The 23,052-nt window shown below is 41.5% G+C and overlaps 1 protein-coding gene across 1 annotated transcript; it reads right to left on the reverse strand.

Moving 5' to 3' along the window:
• Positions 1 to 554: 554 nt before the first annotated feature.
• Positions 555 to 22,574, reverse strand: cfap251 (cilia and flagella associated protein 251). The gene is made up of 23 exons (XM_022230694.2): positions 22,450 to 22,574; positions 20,849 to 21,528; positions 20,501 to 20,647; positions 19,775 to 19,878; positions 18,733 to 18,838; positions 18,222 to 18,380; positions 16,067 to 16,235; positions 15,583 to 15,673; positions 15,233 to 15,370; positions 14,552 to 14,681; positions 14,150 to 14,205; positions 13,749 to 13,808; positions 12,607 to 12,686; positions 10,748 to 10,887; positions 9,753 to 9,926; positions 7,686 to 7,829; positions 6,375 to 6,457; positions 5,698 to 5,839; positions 5,193 to 5,284; positions 3,992 to 4,120; positions 3,190 to 3,386; positions 2,573 to 2,710; positions 555 to 1,916 (listed from the first exon to the last, which is right to left on the reverse strand). Exons 2-23 carry the CDS (start codon positions 21,491 to 21,493, stop codon positions 1,714 to 1,716), a joined length of 3,327 nt encoding a protein of 1,108 aa, XP_022086386.2. The 5' UTR covers positions 21,494 to 21,528; positions 22,450 to 22,574; the 3' UTR covers positions 555 to 1,713.
• Positions 22,575 to 23,052: the final 478 nt, after the last annotated feature.

Raw genomic sequence — 23,052 nt, forward strand, 5'->3', positions numbered from 1 at the left:
TTTTGCAAAGCAAAATTGGTGGAGCCAACACGAACTTCTCAGTCAATTATGAACCTCATTCAAGAACGGGCCGATCCGATGGCAAGAGGCCGAAATACAGACGCGGCGCTCAGATCGAGAACGGTCACCGAGAGAGATGTTTGCTCTCGTCTCGTTCTCTCTGTGGGCAAAGTGACAAATTGTCCATTAGGCATATTGTCTCGCTTGGTCCAATATTGGATTTCTGGAATCGGTAGGTATCGTCGTGGATTGGATGGAAACCATTCGAGACAAGATGGATTCCACACCTTTAGTATTTGGTATTCGACATGAGATACACGAGGAATTCAAGATTAAGACAGGATTCCAGGAAACCATTTTTCGCTGTTTTAACAATCACTTTTCATTCCCGCCAATTTGAGGCAATGTGGGTGAAAAATACCTTTGAGCAGAAATTTAAAACACCCGCAGAATCATCTGTCGGCTTCCCGGCTCCCAATATCTCATACATGTGAAGCAAAATCCCACGACATAAGATTAAAATACCTGGAAATATCTTAAGCCAAGAAAACTGATACAAACAACCTATCTCTTTATTTTGTACATTTCTTTGAGGAATAAAATAAAATTGTACGCGCATTCATATCATTTAAAGCTCATAAATAGTAATAATTATAAGAAACGTGGACGGTAGTCACGTTGAATAAGGCTAGTTAAACAATATAAAACAGCTTGAACGAAAATTGTATTCTGAACTCTACAAAATAACTCTCTGTATTTAATGCTTCAGATATTTACAAAATAAACGTCTTCACGCGGAGGCTTACTTCTTGGCCGTGTAGGATCAACCGACTGAAAATTCTGGTCAGCTTTTCTCTCAATCCACCTGCGAATGAACCATTTACTAGGAGCAGTTCACAAGAAGAGGATTCCATCAAGTGGTAAGAAAAAATCTCTGGTCCTGTTCTGATAACTTCTCCAATCCCAGCGGAAGGATATCCACGTGTCTGATTACACTCTAACTCCAGCAATGACACTCTTACACAAATCTTTCAAAGTTTGCAATGTTAATCCCTCTCTCTTTCTTTGACAGGAAGGGAGAACCAAGACCATAGAGTTTGAGGCTGTGTTCAGTTTTGCCATTGCTGATTGTAGGCAATTTGGAGTCTATAATGAAAACTACTTTTTGTTTCTTGTACGCTGGATAACCCACTCCACTCCAACCCTTTTAAAATTGCTCTTACGAATACCAATGCAGAGCTTTCGAGTCTCTTTCCTTTTTGTCTGCCATTTCTGGAAAACTGAAGTTTGGCTCCAATTGGTGACAGGACTTAATATTGAATCCTACATCTTTCGCTAGTTTGACACACACAAGGCTGTGAGAACATACCTCAAAACAGGACGGAATGCGCTGAGTTTTCTAGCAGGCAGTAACTTTCAGAATTGTTTTCTCGCTTTAGAAACTGGCTGATTTATCTGTTCAGCAAGACGGTTCAAAAATGTTCATAACATGTCACAGGGACATTTTAGCATTGTTTTATCAATTCTGTAAAATTGGTTCCTCAGCTTAAGAGCAAACAGTCGAAGAGAAGCAAGGATCTGTTGACGAGACCGCACTGAATTTTAAGTCAAACACCAGGACTCGGACACCACCGTATTTACAAATGCTGACATGCTATTTACAAACCTGTTTCTCTGCAGCTGGGTTCTTAAATCTGTGATGGCCGCCAACGGCTATTCCATGATCTCCACACCTCCAAAGCCCAGCACCTCGCCGGCAAACATGTCGGCCGTGATCAGCTCCGGCAGGCTCTCTTCAAGGAGGTCGGCGGCACCGGTTGGGTCGTACGTTCCGAGCTCTGAGCTCCCCCCTTCCGGGTTGAAGCCCAGAAGCGTAGTCATGTACTCTGCCACGTTGGCCTCTGTCATCTGTTCTCCTGTGTTTGAATGGTAAAATCAACATCATTGCTGCAATTCATAAGTTTTCCAAAAAGAAAATGCCTCACGGTTTTCGAAAGTCAAGATCAACATCATTATAGTCATTCAAACCAATGAACTAAAGCAGTAGATAGATATATTAAACACCAAAAAGTCTAAAAGATATGTCAATTTCTATGAATCAGGTTACAAATGACACATTTCAGCTCAGGTGTTGGTCTTTAATTCAATTTTTATTACTCAACAAGATCTATCAAGTTAACATCCGCAGATGAGCAACTCAACAAACTAGCAAATTTGCCAATAAAAAGGAAACAATCTTTCAGTCCTGTATATCTGCCTTTGAAATATCATGTTTGTTTCCCCCAAAAAGTTAGCAGGTGTCACTGTGTTGATTTCTTGTGACTGGTACCCAATTGCATCCCCCTGACGTTCAATGCATTGTGTTTGGCTGGTAACCAGTTTTTGCTTTCCTACCTTGCTACCTCACAGCTACCTTCTCTGTGTTTACAACACTCTGCTCTAACAAGCCCTATAAAAATCGGTCTGTGATACTGTATAAAGTCATGTCCAAAATCGATATCTCTTTAGTTAATTATAAACTGTGAAGGATCTGATCAAACCGAAACAACATATATCATGGAAGCATCCATACCTTTGTTCTGGAGCATGTGCAGTAGATCTCCCCTCTCGATGGCTGGTTGACTGATCCCCTCATCGAAGCCCAAGACTTCAAATGCCCAGTGGAGTTTGGCTTCAGATAAACCAAAGGCCGGGCGATGGTTAACGTACACTGAACGAACAAACAAGATGATGCATGTGATGAGACGCACTCACAGACTTGTCGTCATTCTCCGTAAACATTTGTTTAGATAATTCTATCATCAGTTTGTCTCTTTGGATTTGCAGATAGCGGCGCTACTCGATGTCAAAAGTGACAATGGGCTAGTTACCCTCTCTTCTTTGCATCAGTGAATGGAAGACCCCCGCAAATACATGAAATTACCACATTAAATACAGCATTACCTGGCTTTCACTTGTGAAGGTTTCTGTCTCTAATGCTGCTTTAAGGTAAATGGTCCGCTATTCTGTGAGCTTAACTTGGCATTAAGCGTCTTGGAATGTGTGATCTTTTACACTAAAGAGAGAGTTTCTGTCCATTCTGACGAAGTCCAATTAGCTATCGCAGGCGAAGAAATCTAATATGCAACTTCACTCAAGCACAAAATCAACACAGGAGAAACGGTTTCTAAGGGCTCTCCGATTGCTTACACTTGATGAAGTCCCCCAGGTCGATCTCTGTGACAAAGTTCCCCGTGTCCACATACTGGCTGAATTTGACCTCGTTGATCATGTCCTCGATCTCCTGCTCGGAGGGGTAATGGCCCATGGCTCGCATGACGAACGGGATCTCGCTGAGTGGGATCTTGACGGAGACCTCTCGGGTGTCGGTGGTGTCCACGCCTTGGCTGCAAGATGACAAGGGGTGACAAGTAAGGACAGGTGTCACAAAATAACGGGTGTGGAGGATGCTGAGTGGGGCAGACAACAGGTGTAGCAGATAACGGGGGGGTGGGTAACAGTTGTGACAGGTGACACAGGGGACAGGTGTGAAGGTGACAGTTGTGAATATGATTAGTATGGTGAGTAGCAGGTGTGACAAAGGACAGGTATGAAGGTAGCAGACGTGATAGGTGACGGATGACAAATATGACAGGTGTGACAAGGACAGGGGTGTGTCATGAGACAGACATGACAGGTAAATGGTGTGACGTACAAAAGATGCTGCAGATGGCAAGTATGACCAGTAACAGTTGGAATGGAGGACAGCAATGACAGGTGACAACTTTGCCAATTGACAGTTGCAACAGGTGTGACAAGTTGTATCATTGACACGGTTTCGTCCATTTGGTTCAAACTCATAAAAAGAGCAAATTACAAAAGAAAAACTTTTCTTCCACTCCACACAATTTGTGCAAATGCGTGCATCCAGCGAGGTGGCAAGTCGTTTTTCTCATTCAATCGCTAGAGCTTTTCCGAGACCATCTACCAAATCACTGTCCCAGATATTTACCTTCTGATCTGGGCGTAATAGAAGTAATTCTCTAGCTCCTTAAAGAGTTCCCCCTCTCTGCCTCCTTCCAGGAGACCGTAGAATGGTATCAGATCTTCTCCCCCCAGTTTGGCAGCTGCCTCCAAAGCCCTGTGCGGAAATTTGTGAGAAAAACTTAATGAAAAGCACAGGAAAACTTGAAAAGTTGCATACCGAAAGACTGTGTGACTCACCCAGATCAGCGAAAAAAATCAATTCAAAAGATCAGCGAAAAAAATAAATTCTATAACCGGTGCATGTAAAACCAGATATTTGCTGGATGTGTGGCAGTTTTGAAACCAGGTAAACATAAAGGCATTGTTTAAGGCCAGTTCGTACTTATGAAAGCAAGCAGGAGTGCAAGATTTTTACATTAGATTGAGTATTTGAGCAACAAAAATTGACGTGTCAACTCAAGTACAGTTCTTTGTATATATTTCCTGTGTGAAAATTCACTTCTTGTTGCATATGCCCAACAAATGAAAAAGCTTTTAAACTGATCTGCCGACAACTTTCCGAATGATTCATAATAGCTGGACGCGCTCCGCTTGTCAAGGATGGGTTTTGCATGAGTGAAGCACTGTGAGCTATGGCCGGCTTCACTGGTTGAGCTACAAGTGCCAAAATCTAGCCACAGTTAACGGACTAAAAATGCAACAAAAGCACAACGACCTTCAAGGTTAATACATCAGACAGGGTCAGTGATTAATTGGCAAGCCATGAAGAAATCTTTTCTCCTGATAATTACTTTTTTGGGGGGGGGAATGAATCATGTCCCGTTCGCCTTTGAGTATAAAATCACACAAATGTTGGGCCTGTTTGCAATAACCAGAATAAAATGGATTTCTGGATTTCTCTCCAATGTTTTTTCCTGACAACATTACACAGAGGAATAAACAAAACAACGTAGGTCAGATTAATGAATAAATATAAGACAATGAAACCTGAAAATGGTAAATGTAATTTCTTAATTACTCTGACAACTGCGAAAGATACAACGACAGAAACAAGGAGAAAGATGCGAACGCGTTGGAATTACTTAGAATTAATATCCCACGGCAGTAAGTCAGTACTCGTGGCCTTCGTTTTGCAGTTTGTATGGGGGATCTGTGTGGACATGCCCGTTTACAAATCAGAGCCCAACTGAGAACACTACGGATATACTGGAAGCGAAGAGACTTACACAACGCTAATGGTCCACATAAGAACGGAGTTGTCTGTCCCTCCTGAAGTGAATAAATACTTGCCGTCGTAACTGCAAGCTAGGTTGGTTACCTGAAGAAGACAGAAAGCAAGGAAATCGGAGCAAAATATGTCAAGAAATCTAGATCCTAAACAGAAAATACTGCTGAGGAGATTATAAGTAGTAAGCAAAAAGTCAATTGGGAACCAGCTGAAAGTCATGTCAGAATGTACAACATTTTGATTGGCAGCCCGCAATGAAAAAAAAAATTCCATAATATCAAATTAATGTCTCGCAGGAAACTCTCTGAAATTCAAAATGAGAGTTTCTATCAATCTTTTCATTTAAGGATAAACAAATGGGTGGAAAAGATACATTTTGCAACAGGCCATTCACTGTGATGTAGTCACTCCACTGGAATATGTGACTCACGAGAGACAGATCTAAGCAAATTTAAAGATGGCCAAACTAATTTGCATGCTGCTGTTGAATGTAGTTTACTTACTCCACTGGGATGTGCAATTAGTGCCATGGCGTTGTGTGGATTACCATCCAAGGGCATGATGTGCATTCCGACTTTGTCTGACGTTATGAAGGCCAGGTATCGCTTGTCATGGATGGGATCTTTTGTCGGGAGCACTTCCATCCTGGAAACAAGGAATTAAAATGCCATAAACATCAGGGGGATAATCACATTTTTCATTATGATGAGTAAATTTAATACTGAACAGGCTGAGAGGCGCATGTTAATGCGGGCAAACAACTACTCTCCACTTACAACAAATGCTAAATAAAATTGTGCATCTCTCATGGACAACAGAGGGCTCTTTGAGCTAATTTCAACAGCCCTGCATGGAGTGCAACTTGGACTTCGACAAGAAAACCAGGCAAATTCCAGTCTTTACGAGACTTCGACACAGCGTCGAGACAGCTTTTTGCAATTTTCAGTGGTGTGAGTGTGAAGTGAAACACGAGGAAATCGGCTGATCCAAGGAAAGTTGCATGCCTGGCCCTGAAATGCTGTACAGATAAATAATTGGGCCAATACCCAAACATGGGTAATGAATGCTAGGATTAAAAACAGATATGAGGGCAAATAATGAAATTCATTATTAATTAATATCTTGAAATGGACAGATCAGGAACTTTGCCTTTTACTGAATAAATCTTGGCTTTTCTAACCTTTGAATGGGTGAGCCATATGTAGGACCCAGCACTGTCTTTCTGCACATTCTAGTCGTCGTGTTGAAAAGCTTGAACTTAAACTAAATATTAAAAAACAGACAATTTTTAAATGCTAAATATCCAAAAAAGGGAACAGATATCAATAGGGAAATATGTCAGATAATTGATTTGCAAACTAAAATATTACAGACTCTTATGCAGGGTGGATGGCTCAGTTGCCACGGCAACAGTACAATTGTTTTTCTTTTGGCAATTTTACTTTTAAAAACTATTTCCCGGGTGAATAGAATCGTGAAACCAACAGATGCAAAGTCAGGTTGACAGGGTCGGATAACAAGGTTTCTGAACGGTGTTGTCGAATGAAAACAATTGTATACAATCCAACCTCTTTCCCACAAAAACCTACCAAATTTTCACACATACTCATGTCACCAATGTGTAAACTAACAATGGCTTATCTGTCGGCGGGTTCCACAAATGGAATTCTGATTCCTCAACCTTCCACAAATTTCCTTTTAAGACATTACCATCAAATGCGACACAAATGCAACCATCTACATTACACTCTTCATTTGCTTGAGTTTATGCATCTTATTTTCAAATCTCAGGTGGGAAACATGGTATTCCCATCATGTCAATGCACTATAGGCAGCCTGACATGTATACCGGGTACCGGTGATTTACGACAAACAAGCAAATCTGCAAATGATGCCAAAACCATCTGGCTTCAGCAGACATCTTCTGACACAAGGAACTCGAGAAGGAAATGGAAAAATGATCCTTGCCTTGTCAACTTCTTTCTGGTGGTTTGAAGTACTGATCTCCTTCCCCAAAAATGTGAAATTAGTGTCAAGTTCAGATGCAGTACAAGAATCTAATACAATTTGGGACTTGAACCAATTGTGGGTTTGAACCCAACTAGGAACTGTAGTTTCTGTGTCCCTAAGCAAGCCACTTTATTGCAAGCATTTCTGTGTGCAACTTGATATGGTAAAGTTGGTTACTCTGATTACTTAGTATGCCTTTAAAAGTATCTTAAAGTATATTTCAATATAGGGTACTACATCACTATTACCCCTGTTCATCACACTAATAACCACTCCAGAAAAGAGTGTCACCTCTCCAGATAAATACCACTAAATGTTGTCATTTCAAGCCCAAAATCTATCAAAATTATCCCAAAGATCTTGCCTTAGCCCCAAAAGACCCAATACGATGATGCTATATTGCCAAGCTACTTGTGTCCGGTAATAAGTATGCTCTGCAGCACATTAAAAAACAACTGAAATTACTGACGAGACGGGGTACCTGATCATTTGAGGTTAGGAAGAACTGTTCCTTGGTGATGGGTGGGTACCACACCAGACACTGAGGCACCCCGCTCTGCTCGATGCGTTCCATACCAAACAATTTCAGGTCGTCCTTGCCACTATTGAAGAGGTCGTACTCGATCTAGTTGCAAATAAACCACAAAAATCAGAAGACAGTTTGAGACAGGGACTCTAAACTATACTCTAATACGCTTAACAGTCTACACTGGTGAGGCAAAGATAACTGGGCCAAATATCATGGTACTGCTTCAGTTCTGCTTACTAAAGCAGAAACATTTGCCAACCTTAAAGCACTATTTCCTACCATAGTTGGGCTAGCATTGCACACCTATGGAGATCTTGTTATTCACTAAATAAGCACATTTTTCTCTGAAGTAAGCATGCCTTCCGGTGTGCTTACTGCTTAGGGTCTTGACAGTGACATAAAATTGGGCCCTGGGGGTTAACTTCACAGATATGCTAAGCAGGAAAAATTTTGCCCAACAAAAAAAAGGTAACCAGCCAAATTGAAAAGGATTTTCATGCTAACTTGCGGCTGGTTCTTGGCAAGTGTTTGCTACAGCACCTTAGTTTGCTAGAGGTGTGTCCTAATCACGTGGCTGCGGCTTAAAATTACACACAACTCTATGGGAAGTGTCTGCAGCCACTGCCATAGACTTGTATGTAATTTAAAGCCACAGCAAAGAAATTCGGATGCGGCTTAGCAATCTTTCCTGCTTGTCACTTGTGGCATTGGGCCCGACCAGGAACTCGGCCAACTCTGATTTGGTGTATAAAATCTGCTGAGAAATCTGTCTGCCGACCTCAAGTAAACTGGGTCCCTGGCTTCTCTGGCCTAAATACAAGGTAAATAGTCGATATATGGCACTTTTTTTATTCGGGCTGACTGTTCATCAGACATATCTTGGGCTTTTTGGTCTCAAGAAATTGGGAATGCAGACATGGGGGGGCATGATGAGAGATGCGGAGGGATGAGACAAAGAGAAACTGAAGGAGGGCATGATGGAGAGATGGATCAGACATGGGGCAGACATTGAACAGGGATTGGAACATGGTGATCCGTGTCCCTCACGTCACTCGCCAAGGGGAACGTAAAGCCAAACGGAGATTTAAGCAGAACAAACACAACATTCGACGCTTGAACAATGTCCCCTACAAAGGAGAGGCACGATTATAAACTGATTGGAAATCTCTCCAAAATGAAGAAAAGTGAGCCCAGAGAATGAACATATGGGAACAAGACTCCAGACAATGGATTTTTGACACTTCACAAAGGATTTAATAGGCCAATACATTTTTGTTTTTGATTTGGCAACATTAATGTAATTCCTATTAAAAAAAAAAACCACACAGCAAACAGATGTCACTTGTGGCTCCACCTGAGGAAACGAGTCACAAGCCGATACACTTGATCAGCCTTTGGAAGAATCTTGCAAAAGAATCTTGAACTTTGAACATTTTTCAGCCACATAATGTCCATTTTTATCAGGACGCCAAACTGAGGGATGTGTGTACATCAAAACAAACCGCTTCCTTTACTCTTTGCAAGCCAGACTAAAAGTTGCCGAGTAAAATTTGGCCGAAAGACTAATTATGTAAAAATCCATTCACAAAAAAACAGCGTTGGAGTCGAGTCCATCATAAGTCCTTTCGCAAGTCCTTTCACAAGCCAATGCGGTTTGTAAGTGACTTCGTCACGAAGGCAGACGTGCCTTGATTGGCAGGGTCCCATTGGACGATCGCTAAATTTGTGCGTTAACTTTCCGTTCCTAGGTTCCATGTAAACAGCAATCAATGCATGTAACTCTGTGTGCAGTGCATTTCCAGTGGGCGTGGTTTAAACGGAAGTGATGTAACACTTACGAACTGGATGGTCATGAGTCCCTTCACAAGACAAGTGATAAGTCACAGGTTGAACAATGACAAAGGATGACGGACTCGAATACAACACTGTCAAAAAAATGTCACCTGCAAAGAAGTAGCCAGCGCAGATGATTCAGGACAGAGGATCCCAAAATTTGAAATAATTTTTTAAAAATCTTACCAACGCTCTATCCTGTCCGACGGAGAGTAGCCTGGGCATGTCAGAGTCCAGAGCCACGCCGAAGGACAGGTCCTGGATGGGCTTGTAGTGAGCTCGATGCTTACCCAGGTAATCCCAGGTCATCCCGGTGCTGGGATGTTGGGCTTTGAAAACCGTGACGCAGTGATCAGCATCCTGCCAGGAAAACAAACAAAAAATTACACAAACTTCCACATGCCATTGTAATTTTGGAGTTAAGCCATCCACTGTGAGTTTTTATACCTTCAAGGCATGTCTTCTGAGACATTTACTAATGAAAAACTTTCCATCATTAGACATGTTTCTGTTTATGTCAAAAGCCAGTTCATTGTCTGGTAAATTTTTTACAACCTAGTTTTTCCTGTGTCATTTATACAAGATCCTTGAAAATTTCCTCGTGTGCCCAGCAAAAGGTCGTAAAGCGTGCTTATGACCTTTTGCTGGAAAGCATGTTCACGGCAGAAAAATGTTCCCGGCAGAAAAAATGTTCCCGGCAGAAAAAATGTTCCCGGCAAAAGGGCGTAAGAAACATACTCTCTTTATATAGTAAAAACGGATAAAATTTACAACAAAATCAACACAGGCTGTACAAAAAGCATCCTTTGAACAACTTATGAAATGACTTGGGAAATTTTGTAAAAACTTTTTGCAAAGAAATCATTATATTTCATTGAAATAAAAAAGTTGCATCCATACGTCCTTTTGCCGGGGAAGGTTTTTTTGCAGTGATTGTGCTTCCCGGCAAAAGGGCGCAAGCGTTTACGTCCTTCCAGGCACACGACGATATCTGATAATTGAGTGAAGAGTTGAGTGGCATAAGATTGTGCGGAATTTTGAGGAGGCCTGGAGGTGAATAAAGTCTTTTCAAGATGGAAATAAAAGCCACTGAACTGTGGCTTGTCATTGGTTGCGTACATTTCAAAATTTCAATTTCCCCCCCCAGCCCTGGGGATTACACCTCTATTGCCATTACTTACAGCAACAGCCATCCACTTGGAATCGTGAGAGAACGTGCAGTGAGTGACGGCGTCCCGTGAGTAACGGAAAAGTTCCTCGCACTCGTCCTCCAGGGAGATGGCGTCCAAGATGCGCACGCAGCCGTTGGTGAAACCAACGCCTGGGGAACGAATAAAAATGAGCCCGAGGACTTGAAAAGCATCCGAAGGAACTACCACAACACAAAATAGAGAGCTGTGAAGAGGACAATATTGTTTGATAGAAGTTTAGCAGGGTACCGGTTGGTAGTAATGCACAGGGCAGGACATTTTGATTGGTATTAACCTCTTTGTGCAAAGCAAGTGTTTTTTCAGTGCTCATCAAACTGTTTTTAACAAAGAACATCCCATCAATCTACTCCAAGGAATTATTGAGTGAATATTTTCTGTGTTTCTTCTGGTCTTGGCCTTGCTGTTCCCTGAAAATGCCCCCGCAAACATTTGAGTGGCTCAAAGCAAGTGCTTTGCCCTGACACTGACCTAAATATAAGTACATGTATTCACACTATATTCTCAGTTCATCCCCTAGTTGCTGAGAAATTACACACTTGCTCGGGTGGGATTCAAACCTCTAACTTCCTGCTGAATTAATCACTGGCCCATCAAGCAAGACAATTTTTGTGATTTTTGTTTGAAACTTTCCGACCAAATTAAGAACGAAGTGTGAATATTCATAATGGTTTATGAGCAAATCCTGGCATGAAATTGGCATACATTTTGAAGAAAAAAGTGTGAATAATCATGGTGGGTTAAGAGCAAACCCTGGCATAAAATGTGCATATATTAAGAATAAAGTGTGAATATTCATGATGGTTTAAGAGCATACCCTAAAAAAAATACATTTCCCCCACTCAAGCCAAATAAATGCCACAGCCTTTTTGAAAAGATATACACCCTCACAAAAACTAAATTCCAGACCTGCGAATTCATAGTATGATTGAAAATAGAAAAAAATTTGAACTCTCATTAAGTAACTGTGTTACCATCAATACAAAATTTGTTCTAACAATTTCAAATTATGAATCTGTGTCGAGACCCTCACATGACAAGTACATACTACAAACAATTTTTCAGTCGTTCGTTGCTTGAAGGGTAATAATAAACTGTCTGGCAGTCTAGCCAGCTTCTGAAACAAGATACCCTCCAGATCTCAAATTGAAAGTCCTCGGTGCCATGGTGGGGGGAAGTAAAACCAGGCCAGCCAGTGATTAGGCTTCAGAGCTTGCCAGGTTTGGCCGAGTCCCAGTAGAGAGACGAGGCTTACCGGCATGCAGCAATCGGACTTCGCCTTCGACGGGGATAATCACAAGACGATGGACTGGACTGAACATTCTAAGTCATAAACAATCAGCCTCTGTCCTCCGGTATGTTGTCGGCGCGTTTAAATCTGGCACGGAATTTTTTTGAAAAATTGACTGCATGCGACAAAACAACCCGGTCATTTCCGTGCGATGACGCGAATTATTTCACCTGAACTAGGCAAGTGTGCTTTCCCAAGGATCAGGCAAATAATTTTATGAAAAAGACAATTCACAATTGGCTGCATTATTAGGATCCCCCTTTTCACACAGGTATAGACAACACACAAACAGGCCAACACTCTTAAACAAACAGACCGACAAAACCATATGCCACTCATATAAACAAAATATACCTATTATAAAACACAAAACCAAAAGCAAGAAACACAGACACAAATGAAAAGACAAACCAACAAATCGAAATTTGACAGAAATTAAAAAATTTCGACAAGCATCAACCAAACATCCAACAAACAAACAACACATAAAAGAAAACAAAATATGAAATTTATACCCGATGTTGGAATAACAATTTCTTACCAAGATAATTTCCCTTAGGGTCAAAAGCCATACAGCGGATCAGGTGACCTTTGGGAAAGTTTCTGGACATGACCAAAGTCCTACAAAAACAAATGGAAAAACGGAATTTATACTTCTATCATAAAGATAAATAAAATAGCAATGACCCAATCTTAAAAGGCCGCGTTGCAAAGTGGATTTTGTACTAAGACAAATGGACCACATTGACAACCAGGTCCACTTCGTCCAAGAAAATTTTCCCAAATCCTGTCTTTGATTTGAGTTACGTCTTCAGCTTTGCATTCAGCCCCTTTTATTCAAATTTCTGGTGTGTTTATGACTTCGGCTCCATTTCTGGTCCACCTCATCTCGCATTAGCCAGTCTGACATTTCTATGGCTGACAAGCTGGAGCGTGTCAAAGTCGCAGGCAAAAGATCAAGGCAAAGCTATGGTTCGGATTTCCATGGGGATTTTCAATTTCAACGTTGACGTCCGTGGAGGGAAGGGAGCATAGTTGAAACACCTGTGGTGATTATGCATGCACTGTATTGAATATTCATGAGACTCTGCATAATTAGTGTGTACACGTGTAATAAACCAGTCAAGCGTGATCACTGTGGGTGGGTCCCTCGGTGATGCGTCAGTCTTGTGTCTGGTCTACGACGAAACGGTTAAGATCTTGCTTGTCAGTGTTGTAGACGGGTACTTTTCGAATGCCAAGTTCCCTGCCAAACATTGAACTGGTAAGGAGGGAAGAAGGACATGGAAGAAGAACATTTAAGGAGTAAAGTACTTCAAAAGTACTTGACCTAGTCCCTCTTGAGTCCTTTGTCCTTAAAACTTAATACTCATAGAAGAGTGATGGTCTGAGGTCATCTATTTATTTTGTAATTTAACTCCTTCGCTTTTACTTTCCAATGCCCTTGTTCTTCAGCTTTTTCCTATAAAACCAGTTCCATGTTTGATGGAGAACTTGGTACTTGAATAAGTACTCGACAACAATACTGTGGTTTGTTAACACTCCACGCAAGGCTCAACCACCCCTCGCTCTGCCCTGCAGCGCTCGCCGCCCACGAGGCAAGCACCAATAGTATGCACTCACACGTCTATCATTTCTCTTTTCCTGGTGTCTCTAGTAGTGCGTTCCGCGATGGTTACTTACTTTGATTTGTAATTCCAGACCTTGAGGAGTCCCGAGTAGCTGCCTATGGCAACTTGTGACCTATGTATACAAGTCAAAAGAAAACAAAAATCTTTCCGAAGTCTGAACAGATGTGTCTGACGAGCAGTCTGTAAGCTGCCATTAATTTCTAAGTTGTCAAATCTGCACGTATCATCCAGCAATGACGCTAGACATCTACGCCAAGAATCTCCAAATATGTCAAAAAACCTCCCAAAAAAGACTACAACAAAGTGTAATCGACACTCTTTACACTTCAACTTCAAGACTATGTCTGCCTGTTTTTCCGAGGACTTTGCTTCAAATGTTGAAAATCTCACTGATGAGTAAATCTTTCGAAGGACTCCAGAGTTCTTATTCTAGGTAAAGTAAAGTTCACTCACAGATTAGGGTGTGTGGCAAGGGCGTGAATTGCTGCGTCGTGTTCCGAATGGATCATCTGAATTCATCCAAAAGGTGACAAAATATTAGGAAAAACAGAGTGAGCACTGGCTACTGAGCTTGGACACAGTACAATCTAGAGTTTATCCAGTTGGATTGTATCACCCTGGAAATGGAAGAGCAAATGACATCAATGTATTTGGCCAATCACGGTCAGGACCTTAAGAAGCCACAACCACTCATTTTCTTCACAGTTTTTGCTCTTCCAATTCCAGCAGGGCCAAGAAAGTTCAGGATGTTCCGTTACTTCTGACAACACTCCCTTAGGAACACATCAAATTTCAGAACATTTCGAGACTCAGAAAGGGCACAGCTGCCAAAAATTGACTGTCTGATGGACTGACCTTGACCTGTGTGCCGTCGGCAATGATCAGTGCAATCTGGGCTGTGAAGGTGCTGACAATATAATCCCTAGTGATGAAGGACTTGGCTTCAATGGTGGCATCTGGGGGATAATCACTCTCCTCTTTCAATCTGTAAATGAAGGTTAATCAGATCTAATTATTAGAAAGCAGAAATCTGGCAGTGAAAAAGAGGAAATGTTGTGAGTGGATTTATGATTCATCTCCAGCCAAGCCCTCAAAAAGGATGACAAATAGTACAGGGTCTACAATTTTGCAACAGTTTTGGGAATATTTATCCCGAACTTACTATGTCCTGTCTGAAAATCATCAACTTACTTCAAAAGGTCTTCAGCTGAGAAGCAACTTTTGGTCAACTTGGCTATCAAAAGTGGACACCATCATTCAAAAAATCCCCAGCACTTTTGCAAGGAATTTTGCAGTATCCCACAAAATCCATCAATGTACGGAAAAAAACCCAGCCTCAATCTATCAAAATCCTACAGAGTATGCTGTTGGATTTTGAAGGATGTAGGATACTGAGGTTTAAATAAGGAGTACCACTGACAAATTCAATCATTCAATATCTATTTCCACAATGCCACAATTTTGACATCAAAATTAAGCAAGGCCATGATATTAAACTAATCCTTTAAATAAATTATTCTGAAATGAACAACTTACTCAGGCACAAACTCTGGCACATAGGCAAAGGAGACAGAATTGACGGGTCCGACGCCAAACTCATTGTACCAGTTGGACATACGCAACTGGAGATCATAAAACTTAACGTGACCATTCACGTCACCGGTCACGATGTATCTAGAATGAAAGTCATTGAAAATAACAGGATATTCCGTCATTCATGAGATCAGAAGTAATCATGGTGACCAGACTGTATCAGGAAAGATCTTGGTTTCAAGGTTCTGTATTCTTAAAAGGATTTCAAAAGTAAAGCGCTTGGCAAAACAGTTGGGAATTCTGAATAAAACGAGACTAGTCAACTAATATAATTGAGAGCAACTATCCCTTACTGTTCGGTGGTCGTCAGCACCGTTATGCCGCGCTCCTGGACACGGACCAACTTGAAGGCTTTTTTGTTGGGAGACGGTTCAAAAAGAGGTGCTAACAGAACAAAAAGAAGCAAGGATGAAAATGACTCGCATCATTTTAAAAAAACAGCATTTCTGGTTTCAAATATCCTTTCAGGGAGCTTTCTACTTTTTTTCCGTATTCCTGACGTCTGAGTCTATATTTTTGAAATGTGAAGTTTCCCTAAGCTGTAAGTACCCTACTATCAAGAGATTCCAATAAATACTTTCAATTAGGAGTTAATTTTCAAGGAATAGTTCAGATTTTTAGATTGACTCAATAAAGGTCAGAAGTCGGCATTTATCTGAGTTGCAATGACACACTTCTATGGCATACCCAGGCATCAAAGTTTTTAATTGGTCGGAAGAAGTGACCTCTGAACCCCCTGCCCAACACAAAAGACTTAAGGTTTCTATGAATACTCACGTCCAGAGATTGGCCTGCAGTTGTCCCACACCACAACGTTGCCCACCGACGTCGCTGTGAAGGCCCGGGTGCTGTTGCTGCAGAAGATGGATTGGCTGTAATTACCGACCACTCGGTTGAAATCTTGGTCGGTCAGCGACGGAGCCACAAAATCTATCTTACTGCCCTTCTGAAAATGATTGGAGATGGACATTGCACAATGATGATGACAGACAGATGATCACACAAGTGTGTCGTTCAGATGAACGCTTTCAGGGAAACTAGATAATTAACCACTTTGTGCTGTGATTCCTGGTACCGGAGACCTTTGGTTAATACGCATAGCTGGGGGTGCCCAAAATCGGACAAAGGAGCTGGGCCTTATAACAAAAGACCGTACTTGGAACAAAAGACCTTGCTGCTGGGAATTGCGGACATTTTTTCAGTTGTCAATAGCGGAGGTCATCTGTCATTGCTTTAAATCAGTATACCACTATTTGTGGCATTAGGAGCAAGTGGATTACCACCGGAGACAAAAGCGCTCTGGCGATGAGCGATACAATACCACTGCACGCTAATCTGGCTGCATTTGAAAAGACACCAGCAGCGCATTGGGCCAAAGGAACAAAGGAAATTATACAACACTGCATAGTCTGGGCTCTTTTTACAAGGCGGCAGGCCTGGCTGAAATACTCTGGTGTCAATAAATGTTGCCTGTCAGATTAGAGTAGCCATCAGACAGTCATTTGTGTGGGTGTAAATGTCAAGCAAATGAAGTCATGAATTTTTGAAGAATTTTGAAAACAGAAAATCTTGAAAATCCCCGGGAACTCATCATGCAAATTCAAATTGAACCCGGCAGCATACGGTTAAGACTTTAGATTTCCAAATAAGGCATCGAGACAATAAACTGGACCTCCAAGTTGATTCTCTTACAACAAAGTTCTCTGCGGTAAATACAGTGTGACTATTCTTAACATTTTTACAAAGTGGCTAAAAGTGTGGACTGCTTGCTCTGTTTCTCTAGGATACCAACAATTCCTAAAGGATACCAACAATTCCTAAAGGACACCAACAATTCCTAAAGGACACCAACAATTCCTAAAGGATACCAACAATTCCTAAAGGATACCAACAATTCCTAAAGGATACCAACAATTCCTAAAGGATACCAACAATTCCTAAAGGACACCAACAATTCCTAAAGGATACCAACAATTCCTAAAGGACACCAACAATTCCTAAAGGATACCAACAATTCCTAAAGGATACCAACAATTCCTAAAGGACACCAACAATTCCTAAAGGACACCAACAATTCCTAAAGGACACCAACAATTCCTAAAGGACACCAACAATTCCTAAAGGACACCAACAATTCCTAAAGGATACCAACAATTCCTAAAGGATACCAACAATTCCTAAAGGACACCAACAATTCCTAAAGGACACCAACAATTCCTAAAGGACACCAACAATTCCTAAAGGATACCAACAATTCCTAAAGGACACCAACAATTCCTAAAGGACACCAACAATTCCTAAAGGACACCAACAATTCCTAAAGGATACCAACAGTTCCTAAAGGATACCAACAATTCCTAAGTGCCTACTTAAAAGTATGAACTTTCCCATTTTCGATACTCGCAAAGTTCTGGAAAATCAGACCATTTGGAAGTTGTGAAGGATTGGGAGTCTGACTGTCTTAACAGTATGCTCTACTGGGAATTTTGGACTACAGAATACTTTCAACTCCCTTGACCTATCTCCCCCGAGCGAGACAAAGTGGAGGTGCAACTTTCCGAGCAACAGAGGCTCCTCTGGTGGGAGCTGCACTTCGCTGGCTCACAAAAGACTACAAAATGCATGCGTTACCGCTACGTGGCTACCAACAAAATGAACACTCTCTACCAACATGGCTCTTGGAAACCGCTGAAAGGGTACGTCCGCTCAAGGCGAATGAAAGATGAATGATCATCTGGTTTTCTCTGCTCAACAGAAGATCCCCTGAAGGGTTTTAGGGCTCAAACTTTCCTTTTTTAGGTACTAAAAAAAACCCCATCAAACATCCACTGAACCATCTCTGGTCTGCCACCATCCCTGACCCAGGCAATCCTGGCACCTCCCCTGCCGACAGAACCTTCAGAGTGAATGGACCTGACTGAGCTCTGCTTACCCATGCGTAGAATACGACCTGGCTGTCACTGTTGGACACGATCTGGCTCGTGTCGTCCGGATTGAAGTGGACGTACGTCTGCTGGCCGTAGCTGCTGCTGAGCTGGGTGGAGCAGACCGGGGTCTCGCCATCCGTCGTCCAATCCCAGATGGAGAGAGACTGCAAGAGACAGCCAATCAGTGGTCACCTCTGCTATGGCTAAAACCATTCACTGACTCCAGAGGGCTAAACCATAATTCACAATCATAGGACTACCCTTATCATGTGGGAAGACTGATTTATTTTTCTTCGAAGAGCAAAACTTTTTCCAGAATTTTAAGATACAGGGAAAATTTTGGAACTTGGGGAAACTGTAGATGCACTGTCAAAAGACAATTCTAGGCAGTTTTGTTTATGACAAAAAAGTGAGCAATTCTTGCGTGGGGAGTGGATCTAAAGATTTCGGGGTGGCAAAACCATGATTAAACAAAGAGTGAACTTGAACAAAATGATACTCAGCCAAGTAACATACCTGGTTAGGGATGGTTCCCATGGTGACGATGTACTTAGCATCCGGAGTCATTGCCATGGCAACCACTCCATCCTTGTGGGCCTCAAATATTGTCTGAACAGGAGTCCTACAAGGGAAAAAATGAAGCCAATATCGAAGACAGAAAACGTCAAGGACACAGTGTAAAAGGACAAGGCGTTGATGCAATTTAGCAAAGCGTACACGTTCAAGAAGAAACGCAGCAAATATCACACATTATATGTCAAAATGTCTCGGTATCACTATGCAAAGCAATAGCAACAGATCTAATTCACAAAGAAGCCATTCTGGATCATGTTCCCTGACTCTATCTCACTCAATGTCATGTTCCAAATGTGATGGAGTCAGACCATTTTGGATTCCACGCCTCACTTTTTTTTTAATCAATTTTTTTGAAATCAATCATCGTACATGAAATTAATCTGCATTGAACTGTTCTTGTTGCTTTCAGTTTTGTTCTTAGGTTTCCAAAATAAGCAAGTTAACCTCACTTTTAATTCAATATGACTGACTTCTGAATTGGTCAACTGAGTTCTGTCACAAGTTGCTGAAAGTCTGGGCAATATCTATTCATCCAGTCTCAAGTTGAGTCCCGAGTTATTCAAATGAACTGCAGCGAAAGCATGCCTCTGTCACAAGTCCAGCCATTAGCACCAAGGCCGTTTTCCAATACTCAACTTCGCCTCCGTCTCAGGCTTCAACTGTTTTTTAGCTAGCTGACTTTGAAGCTGTGAGGGCAGTAATCAGTCTAATAGTGCCACATAACATCAAATAAGATGCAAGAGAGCCAAAAATTACAGTAATCCAATTTGATTTAAACGCTTCAGGCCCACAATCGGGGATTGGTTTTGGGAACGAAGCCTGAGATGGAGACAAAGTTGAGTATTGGAAAATGGCCCATGTCTTGTAACAAGTCTTGTGACTGGACTTATGAAAGCACTTGTTGTGAACCTGACTATAGCACTGTTGTGTTGTAAATACAACAGAACTCACGTGATATTTTTGTGAAGTTTTGATAACATACCCAGTGTACGTGTCCCACACGATCACCATGCTGTTGGGTCCCTTATCAGCGGTGGCCAGCCAGCGTTTGTCTCGGCTAGCACAGGTGCAAGTGATGTTGTTGCTCTACAGAAAGAATGCAAGACATTGAGGTAAAATGCCTTGCTGGTGGACACACAGACCAAAATTTTCGTTTGAATTTTAAAAAAAGAAGAGATTTTATGGTCATTCTATAAGTTTGGGGTCCATTTTTTTCCCGTCCCTGTTACGTCTGGCATTTGATTCTTCATGTTAAGAACTAATTGTTTAATTTCAAAGAGTAAATAAGTACTGCAAATTACCTGCCAAACAAATAAAAATAGTTTGAAATTAATTTCAACGATACATCCTTTGTCAAACATGTCAGATGGTATACATGTCGGAAGTAACAGAGACGGAAAAATGGCACACTTTGGACCCCAAATTTATAGAATGACTACTTCTTCACATCTGCCTCTGCATGCACTTTCCTTTTATGCTTATCCTTTCATTCCGATGATTAAACTAGGAAACATGAGTAGCTGAGTTTTACATCAGAAAAAAATCCTCACAATTTACGAGAGACCTCAATTGCTGCAAATTAATAACAATTAGAATAACAAATTCAACCAAAACATCTGATAAATTTATTTCTTAAATACAGTGGGCTACTCAGATATCAATTTGCGGAATAAGATATATGGCCATAAACGAGAGAAATGAAACTTACGTGTCCTTGCAGCAATTTCTGCGTGTTCTTCTCAAAGTTATACAGCACGGCTGTGTGTCCGGTGGTGTAGACACACATCCGACGAAGCTGATTGGTCAGATTAATTGTCGGGACATTCTTGTTGACACCAAACGACCAGCACAAACCCTATAAAAAGATGATTCCAAATGAAAGTGGTACACAGATAATCAGTTCTAGAATTACTAAATTTATTTTGAATATAAGATTTACTTTGAATTCACTTCCAAACCAATATTTTTTTAATTTCTAGTAGTTTTTGCTTATTTGAATTCTTGGTAATGAACAGACTGACCAAAAAATTCAGACACATTGAAATATATCACTTACTAGGGCATTGGTGGAGACTTCAACATTTGAAGCTGCAGAACTGGCTGTACTTGGTCGATCAGTAACTGGTGGTGTGAGGGCCGGTTTGTCCACGGGTGTTGATGGCTTGACCGTTTCCCCACCCTGGTCAGACGCAGGTTCCACGGCAGAGTCTGCCGTCGGGCCCTCGGTGGATTCTTCTTGGATCGGCTCCTCGGTGGCTTCCCTGGTCAGCTGGGGCGACGAGGCACCTGCCTCCGCGGTAGGGGGTGGAGCAATGGTCTGTGGCTCCTCCCCGTCGTCCTCCTCTGCCATCTTGGATGCCGACTGCTCTCCGTCTTCCTTGCCATCTCCTCCATCTTCTTTTTCTTGCTCCTCGTTTTCTCCCACATCCTCAGATTGTTCAGCTGCCTCCTCTTCTTTCTCCTCATCAGCATCTTCTGCAGTCTGCTCCTTCCCCGTCTCATCTGTCACTTCTTCATCTTTTGTCTCTTCCTGTCCCTCGTGCGTGTCATCCGTTGGCTGCTCACTGGTAATGTTCATTTCCTTTTCGGGCTCGGCGCCTTGCGCCATCTCCTCTTCGGGTGCATCTTGGCTTGCAGCATTATCTTCTGTGACTTCTGCAGTCAACTCATCAGACGGCGGCTGTTCGTCTTGGTCAGCCATGATGCCAGTTACGCAATAATTACCTTAACAAAGAACTGAATAAATCATGAAAAAAATGAGTATCGCCAAGTGGGGTTTCTTAGTATTGCCATAGATGTAGATATGAGTCACTCTATGAATTCAGTGACCAAAATTGTGACATATTTGTGTCCCTGCTACACCTGACCTGTGTCATTTGACATGGAAATATCACTGGAATTGATTTCAAACTACTTCTATTTGTTTGGCAGATAATCCGTTTCAACTCATGACTCGTGGAGACTTAGAGAATGTGTTCTGAACTTACAAAATCATATGTCAGATGTAATAGGGACACAAAAAATTTATAGAATACCCCACAGGGGCCTATAGGCCTAGCCTAGAACACATACACTAGAAGTTGAGCATTGCTTGATCTCTACATATCAGTTAATCTGAATGCACAATTTGGATTGGCCAATAATTCCACTGTCAGCAAATCCCTTTTTTTTTCTAATTCGCAGTTGTGAAATTTTTGTTGGAAAAGGAAAGTTAGGCTTAGTTAGAGATTTCATACAAAATCAACTGTGCGTAGTAGGGCCTAGCACGATGTGACGATGCAATCGTGCAATAACCATGATAACTTAACTGACTTCACCCAAGATGAAAAATTGTGTTTATTCGGTCTTAAACAGTCATTATAAATACAACAGACAGTGTGTTTTCACTTTCAAAGGTTTCTGCTGTCATTACGCACTGCCGCCTTTTGCTGAACGTGGGCCTATATTCACTTTCCATTAAAAAATTTCACGATTCAGATGCAATACAATCGCGTAATAAAAGACTAGCACGAGAGTTTCCTTAGCCTGGTTTGCAAACATGAAACAGAATGTTGAAGTTTACTTTTAATTTTATCCAATTCAATAAATAATTGCTATGGCGCAAATAGAACTGTGTAAAACTCGACATTATTTTGCGAATAAACATAAAAATCTCACCTGAAAACAAGACGGAACCGTCCACAGCGGTCGCAATCTCCAAGGAAACTTCACCTGTTTACATCATTGGTAAGCAGGAAAAAATGCGTATCGGAAAACACCTATTTTGCCGGGAACCACCGATATGAGTTTTCCTGTCCCTGTGAAGTGCGCCCTCTGCAGCTGTTTCGCTTTCCCTAGAACTTAATTTTTAAGAGGGCGTAACTGCCCACGACAATAGTGCTATTCACACAGACATGGGTTTGTGTGTGTGTGGCTATATACCCCACTTCAAAAAATTAGGAAAAATACTCATTAGTGTCGCAGATGTTCAAGTCACCTATCAAATTAAAGCTTGCATAATCATCTTTTCATTTTCTTTTCAAAAAGTGGCTTGACTTGTCACTTTTAAAGATATTTCTCTTCAGATATTATCACCCGTAAAATAGTCGTAAAGCCCGCCACCCGTCGTAAGTTGAAAATTGATGCTTACAATGCAAAATGCAATTTGGAGGGTCCTGCTGTGACCACTATTTTTAGAAAATAAGGCTGGTAGTCCTGTGGGTAGCTCCAATCCTTTCTTTTTGAAAACTGTTTAGTCTATGAAGCACAAAAAGCTCTAAA

This window comes from Acanthaster planci, linkage group LG09 (genome assembly GCF_054643075.1).
Source record: "Acanthaster planci isolate LZ-2023a linkage group LG09, COTS_SCS, whole genome shotgun sequence".
In the NCBI taxonomy this organism is placed as follows: Eukaryota; Metazoa; Echinodermata; class Asteroidea; order Valvatida; family Acanthasteridae; genus Acanthaster; species Acanthaster planci.